The 8,066-nt window shown below is 42.2% G+C and overlaps 1 protein-coding gene across 1 annotated transcript in view; it reads left to right on the top strand.

Moving 5' to 3' along the window:
* Positions 1–8,066, top strand: part of CALR3 (calreticulin 3) — an 18,939-nt gene that overhangs the window by 1,234 nt on the left and 9,639 nt on the right. The window contains exons 3-4 of the mRNA XM_021683157.1: positions 1,830–2,033; positions 6,892–6,986. Of these exons, the coding sequence (XP_021538832.1) occupies positions 1,830–2,033; positions 6,892–6,986 (299 nt within the window). The remainder of the gene's footprint in view (positions 1–1,829; positions 2,034–6,891; positions 6,987–8,066) is intronic.

Raw genomic sequence — 8,066 nt, forward strand, 5'->3', positions numbered from 1 at the left:
ACCCTCCTGGTACCAAGGATGACTTCTGTCTTCTCATTCCTGATGATAAAAGATGAACACACCACAACTCATTTACCACCGGTTGTTTGCACAGCTGGTGAGATAAGAATGATTTTTACATTTTTTAATTGTTGGGGGAAAATCAAAAGGGGAATAGTATTTTATGTTACAGGAAAATTATATAAAATTCAGTGAAATATATGAAATTTCAGTGTCCATAAGTAAAGTGTTTATGGAACACAGCCATGCCCATTCATTTACATAGAGCTATGGCTTTTTTCATGCTGCAAAGGCAGTAAGTTGGGACAGAGACCATATGGCCCACAAAGTCTAAAATATTTGTTCTCTGGCTTTGCAGAAAAGGTTTGCAGACACCTGATTTAGATGGAAAGTTTCCCTCTTCACCAGCCTCCCGCTCAACCTCCATCTTGGCTCTGTTACTCCAAGCTGTTGGCAGCTTCCAGTTTTCTACTATATATGCATTGTTTTCTAAGTTACATGTTGACTCCATGAGTTGGTCAATATTCGGCCCATAGGACAAAAGTAGAGTGAAATTAACAGGTGGTTCCATCAAGCTTGTCCAAGGATAGGGGTGTCCACTTAGAGTCATTTGGGTTTTTCCCCCACAGTGTTTTTTCTTCTTCTAGTCTGGGATCCCGAGACTCTGTGTTTCATTCACCCCAGCACACATCTACTGAAAGCACATATCTACTGAAAGCACACATGGGCGAGGCACTGGGGATACCAGTTAATTTGGCCCCTTTCATTGTGGTCTCTCAGGACCATCACACAGAAGTGGTGGATGGAAAGATAAATAGAATTTAGTTGGACAGAGATGGGAAGTGGTGAGAGATGATGGGGGTGGCTGAGGAGGGTGGTGAGAGAGAGGGAGGTGGTGAATCTTGGCCTTAGGAATTGCCTGGTTGGTAAGGGAGTAGAGGAGGGGGGGGTGAGCCTATGAATTCTTTGAGAAAGGGAAGGGTGGGGGTGCAGAGAATGGAAGAGAGAGAGAGATGAGTGTGGTAGTGAACGGTTAGCCAGGAGTTCAGGCTTGGACATACTGATAGAAAATGAAAATGCCAAGTGCATTTATGATGGATCTCAGCATTGGCAGGTATGGGGGCAGGAATGTGGAGCAAGGAAGACTAGGTTATAGTAAGACTGCCTCTGTTTTCAAGTTTGTCTTATACTCCAATATAAGATAAGGATTTGGTACAGAGCCTGTGGCTACTGAAAAAGGGGGGTTTAGTCTTAAAAGTGAACACCTAAACTTATAAGATATGAGATGATTCATGTGACAAAAGGGTGGTACCTTTAAAAAGAGGACAGTTCAGGCCAGCACATCCTGTGCAGTGAAGCACATTTTTACAGGACAGCACTCTGTACTCCATCCATTGTGGTGTGTGTTTGGCAACTATTTTAAGATTCGAATTAAAGAAAAGATGTAGGATGCTCTGTTTTTTAATTAAGTTGCTACACAAGCTTTATTGTATATTCCCACACTTTCTTTGGAAGATGACTCGAAGCAAAATTAACTTTTTATCCATAATTAGGTTGCATATTTGTCATTTAAAGCTGAAGTGTTTTTGTAACTTAGGACATGACAGTGGTATATTGAGCACAAAAACACCTGAGCGTGGAAAGTTCTGTGGCAGCAGAGAGCCTGTTAGTGGTATGCCTGTCGTGTGTTATTGTAAAAATGTGTTTTAGGCTCTGGGTTGACATAAGTCGTTATTATTGGGGGTGGGAGAAGGACAGCCATTTAATTCCCTGCAGCACTGAGCCCAGTGTTGTACCTAATCCTTCATGAGTATTTTTTTTGTTTAAAGGTCTGCAAACCACTCAAAATGGCCGATTCTATGCCATCTCTGCACGATTCAAACCATTTAGCAATAAAGGGAAGACTCTGGTCATTCAGTACACAGTGAAACACGAGCAGAAGATGGACTGTGGAGGGGGCTACATTAAGGTCTTCCCTGCAGACGTGGATCAGAAGAACCTGAATGGAAAATCCCAGTACTATATTATGTTTGGTGAGTTTAGATAGTACAAAACAACCATTTCTGGGGGCTTTGAATCCTTCCACTTCATAGAATCCTCTGCTTAAGACTTTGCCAAAATAGTAGTATTGAGTATATCTGACCAAAGGTTTTTAGTACTGTTTAACCTAATTAATATAAAAAGGCAACTGTACCATTCTATTGTAACTTTTTTTTTAAAAAAAGATTTATTGGACACGTGGGTGGCTCAGATGGTTAAGCATCTGCCTTCGGCTCAGGTCATGATCCCAGGGTCCTGGGATCAAGTCCCGCATCAGGCTCCCTGCTCAGAAGGGGGCCTGCTTCTTCCTCTGCTGCTCCCCCTGCTTGTGGTCTTTTGCTCTGTCAAATAAATAAATAAAATTTTTAAAAATAAATAAATAAATAAAGATTTAGGGGCGCCGGGGTGGCTCAGTAGTTAAGCCTCTGCCTTCGGCTCAGGTCATGATCCCAGGGTCCTGGGATCGAGCCCCACGTCGGGCTCCCTCCTCCACGGGAAGCCTGCTTCTCCCTCTACCACTCCCTCTGCTTGTGTTCCCTCTCTCGCTGTGTCTCTGTTAAAACCTTTAGCTAAATGGACAAAGAAGACTCAAATTACTAAAACCAAATTACTAAAACTAAAATGGGATGTTACTACCAATTCTACAGAAATAAAAAGAATTATAAGACAATACTAAGAACAGTTATACACCCCCAAATTGGATAACCTTGATGAAATGGACAAATTCCTAGAAACACAAAGCCCACCAAGACTCATGAAGAAATAGAAAATCCAAAGAGATCTATAAATAGTAAAGAGAGCAGTAAGCCAAACTCTCCAAACAACGAAAAGTCCTGAATCTGCTGAATCTCTCATGAATTCTATGAAACATTTAAAGAAGAACTAATACCAACCCTTTTCAAACTTCATGAAAAGAATTGAAGAGGAGGGAATGTGTATTTCCCAACTCATTCTATGAAGCCAGCATTATCTTGACACCAAAGACAGACACTGCAAGAAAAGAAAACTACAGAACAATATCTTTATGGACACTGATACAAAAATCCTCGACAAAAAATGAGCAAAAAGAATTCAGCATATTAAAAAGGATTATACACTATGACCAAGTGGCATTTCTACAGGTCTGCAAGGATGATTTGAAATATGAAAATCAGTCAATATTATATGATACATCAACAGAATGAAAGAAAAACACATGATCATCACAAATTTTATCATTTCAAGATAAAAACAGTTGACAAACCTGGAATAGCAGGAAACTACTTCAACATAATAAAAGCTATCTATGAAAAACCCACAGCAAACACAGTGGTGAAAGAAAAAGCTTTTCCTGTAAGATCAGAAACAAGGCAAGGATGCCCATTCTCACCACTTCTATTCAACATAGTACTAGAAGTCCTAGCCAGAGCAATTAGGCAAGAAAAATAAATACAAGTCATCCAAAGATCATTTAATTTCTTCCTTTGCAGATGATAGGATCTTATACATAGAAGTTCATAGAGATTGCACACACACACACAAACTATTAGAACTAATGAATGAATTCAGCAAAGTAGCAGGATACAAAGTCAACACACACACAAAGAAACAGTTGCATCCCTATATATGAACAATGAACAATCTGAAAGTGAAATTACAAACACAATTCCATTTACAATAGCATCCAAGAGAGTAAAATACTTAGGAATTAAGCAAGGAGGTGAAAGACTTGTACAGTGATAACAACAAAGTATTGCTGAAGGAAATTAAGACATAAATAAATGAAAATATATCCCATGTTCATGGATTGGAAGACTCAATAGTGTTAGAGTGTTAACACTAGACAAAGCAACCTACAGATTCTAAAGCAATATACAGATTCAATCTAATTTCTTTTTTTTTTTTAAGATTTTATTTATTTATTTGACAGAGAGAGTTAGTGAGAGCAGGAACACAAGCGGGGGAGTGGGAGAGGGAGAAGCAGGCTTCCCACCGAGCAGCGAGCCCGATACGGGGCTCGATCCCAGGACTCTGGGATCATGACCTGAGCCGAAGGCAGACGCCCAACGACTGAGCCACCCAAGTGCCCATCAATCTAATTTCTATTAAAATTTCAATGACTTTTTTTTTTTTCAGAAATGAAAATACCCATTCTAAAATTCATATGGAATCTCAAGGGACCCTGAATAGCCAAAACAGTCTCAAAAAAGAAGACCAAGGGGTGCCTTGGTGGCTCAGTTGGTTGGGCATCCGACTCTTGATTTCAGCTCGGGTCATGATCTCAGGGTCCTAGGATGGAGCCCCGTTTTGGGCTCCGCATTCATCAGGGAGTCTGCTTGGGGATTCTCTCTCTCCCTCTTCCTCTGTCCCTTCCCCCACTTGCATGCTCTCTCTCCCTCAAATGAATAAATAAATCTTATTTTTTTTAAAGATTTCATTTATTTATTTGACAGAGAGACAGTGAGAGAGGGAACATAAATGGGGAGTTTTAAAAAGTGAAAAAAGTCGGGCGCCTGGGTGGCTCAGTTGGTTAAGCGACTGCCTTCAGCTCAGGTCATGATCCTGGAGTCCCTGGATCGAGTCCCGCATCGGGCTCCCTGCTCGGCGGGGAGCCTGCTTCTCCCTCTGACCCTCCCCCCTCTCATGAGCTCTCTCTCTCTCTCATTCTGTCTCAAATAAATAAATAAAATCTTAAAAAAAAAAAAAAGTGAAAAAAGTCAATGGAAATGTAGTTTTAAAATATCCATCGGTAATTCAAATTTGAGGAATGGTTTTTTAAAGTTCTTTTCTCTTGTAATGTGGATGTCTTGCAGAAGTTTTCTTTGTGATAGTTTTTCTTTCTTTTTTTTTTTTTTAAGATTTTGTTTATTTATTTGACAGAGAGATAGCACAAGCAGGGGGAGCAGCAGAGGGAGAGGGAGAAGCAGACTCCCTGCCGAGCAGGGAGCCTGACGTGGGACTCAATCCCAGGACCCTGGGATCATGACCTGAGCTGAAGGTAGCCGCTTAACTGACAGAGCCACCCAGGCACCCTTTGTCATAGTTTTTATATGCTTATCTCTGAATTTATCATGATCAGCATCAGGCTTTGGACACCTGTTATGCCATTCTCATGTTTGTATACACTGCTGGTCATAGTGTTACACAGAAGTAGAGAGAACAAGGCAGGCGTCTGGGTGGCTCAGTCAGTTAAACATCTGCCTTTGACTCAGGTCATGATCTCAGGATCCTGGGATTGAGCCCTGCTTCGGGCTCCCTGCTCAGGCGGGAGTCTGCTTCTCCCTCTCTCTGCTCATGCTCTCTGTCTCTGTCTCTATCAAATAAATAAATGAAATCTTTAAAAAAAAAACAAAAAAACTGAGGCTCAGGGAGCAGGGGCTGGGTGGCTCAGTCAGTTAAGCAGTTAAGTGTCTGCCTTGGGCTCAGGTCATGGTCTTGGGGTCCTGGGATGGAGCCCTGTGTCAGGCTCCCTGCTCAGTGGGGAGTCTGCTTCTTCCTCTCCCTCTGACCCTCCCCGTTTGTTCTCTCTCTCTCTCTGCACTCAATCTCTCAAATAAAATCTCAAAAGAAAAACCAAAACAAAACCTTAAGGCTCCCAAAGATTAAACTTCCTTGCCCAAAGGCAGGTCAGCCTGTTTTGAGCCCTTCTGTCTACCCCATTTCCTCATAAAAATACATTATGTGCATAAATATTTTATGATCACTGTTAACAGAAAATGTCCAGATTTTCCGGTCATGTCTGGGCATGTTCTGAAGCTTAATTTAATATTTAAAACATGTAGGTGCTTAGAAATAGGGAAATTCTGACCAGTTTTGAAGGAAAAATTTCATGTTTTAATCCCCAGGTAGTAGACTTTCATACAAATAGTTCACATACCATAGCTTTTGTTTTAAAAATTGAACTGGAATGTTTTCCAGTGATAAGAAAAAAAGGAAATTACACAAACAAGCATCCTCTGAGAACTCAGGGAGGTAGACATGGTGTTTTTTGTTCGTCCCTCAGGATGCCACTTCCAAGTTCAATGTCACATCCACTCTGGCAAATTGATAATGTCCTTTAAGTAATTATGTGCAGCCTAGATCTCTCTTAATTCTGAAGGTTCATCACTGCAAGTTCTAGAAAAAAAAATTCACAGTCATCTGCTTGTGTTTACACAGCCTCACAGAATCCCTAGGGGTGGGTGCAGGCCCAGGTCAGTGGATGTGGTGAAATTTTATTTGAGACAGAAAGATACCCGGATGCTCTAGTACATTCCTAAGGCTTAAGGTCAATAAAGCAGCAGCGGGGTAATTTCAAACATCCTCGGAAGGTTTGACAAATTTTCCAGATTCCTCCTGCAAACCTTGTTTAGTATATCCAGAAACCCTTAATCTGAATATGTGTGTGTGTGTTGGGACATAATAGCAACAAATACTGAGCTTTGCTGTATTAAATGCTTTACACATATTAGCCCATCTAACTGGCAAAATAGCCTTGGAAGATTCACATCCCTGTTTTAGAGAATAGGACACAGGCATGGGGAGCTGCATAGATCCAAATATGTCTCAGCACAGTGAATAAGAGCTGGGATCCCAGGGCACAGGGCACCTCTCAGAGCTTCAGAGTGAGCCTAAGCCTCAGGCAGCACGTCAGGGACGCTTCCTAGACTGTTAAATCCTTTTCTTACTCAAGTGCTGTCTTACACTTGAGAAGCTGCCATGACCAGAGAAGTAACCTGAAGGCCGTCGCTGTCCATTTCAGTATCCACACCAAAGTCTGGTTATTCCTGCACACGTAAGCTTCCGGTCCTCGTATGTTATTTCAGAGGAATGGCTGGCGTGACGCATTAGAGAAGGAAATTGAGAACAGCTCTTTTTTTTTTTTTTTGGTAGGACCCGATATTTGTGGATTTGATATCAAGAAAGTTCATGTTATTTTACATTTCAAGAATCAGTATCACTCAAACAAGAAATCAATCAGGTGTAAGGTAAGTTTTGTATTCAAATCTGCGATTGTGTTAACTCTTCATGATAACCTGAATTTAGAGGAAATAGTTTTGATCTTAAAATATTTAATTGAGCCAGAGATGGATCTTAGCAAGACACTCCCTGCCCCTGGTTTCCAGTGTAGCAGGCTCATTAGAGATACCTACATACCCTGTTGGTTTGTTTTCTGAGGTTTGTACCCATCAGGAAGGTAGAGCCACTTTTTACTGTGACCTGCACTATAATTTGCCTTGTAGGGTTACAACAGTATCATCACAGTTCAGCTATATCCCTCCTCACTAAGGAATGAAACATTCAGCATGGGAAAAAAAAAAAACCAAAACAGCCTGGAGAAATTAATCTTCAAAGTACCAAAACATTTAGAAATGGGAATGTTTCTGAAATGAAAGCATACTTTATTACCTTCTACCCATGGATCCTGTGAAAATAACACTTTCTGCCTTGGAGCCCACTTTATAACTCCACGGCCCAGCCCAGGGCTTCTCCAAAGACACAGCTTGCATCAAGTCCCTGGCCCTGGGCCCATGGAAGGGAGGTACACTCCCCGAAGCACCCCCTCCATTTGAATGTAGTGGCCAGGAAGCAGGGACCTGTCCCCTGGGCCACCCCCAGTGCCCAGAGCTCCAACATGGGAGGCCTCCACAAATCTGGGCGAATGTGGGCAGGAGGCCGGAGTGCATTTTGAGAGCACATTGATAGCATGGAGGGGAAGGGTCCTGACCCAAGCTGGGGGGTGTTCGGTCTCCCCACAAGCTCCAGTGAGTCTCTATCAACAGCGTGGTTCCCACCCACTGACTTGGTGACTGCAAAGGATCATCTGGTCCCCTCTACACGGAGAGGCCTGACATCCCTCCTGGCAGGGGGGGAGGTAAGGGAGAACTCGAAATCCAAATCTTAGTGCATAAGTTTTATACCTGATTCCCAAGAAATTGTTCACTTGGGCATCAGGTGTGTAGGAGAGAGCAGAGGTCACACTAACAGAGGCTGTGGAGTCTGACCAGGACCATGCTGGGGAGGTGAGATAAAGCATGATCCGCTCAGGTCAGCAAGCCTGGTGGGGG

The sequence above is a fragment of the Neomonachus schauinslandi genome, chromosome 1 (assembly GCF_002201575.2).
Source record: "Neomonachus schauinslandi chromosome 1, ASM220157v2, whole genome shotgun sequence".
Taxonomy (NCBI): domain Eukaryota; kingdom Metazoa; phylum Chordata; class Mammalia; order Carnivora; family Phocidae; genus Neomonachus; species Neomonachus schauinslandi.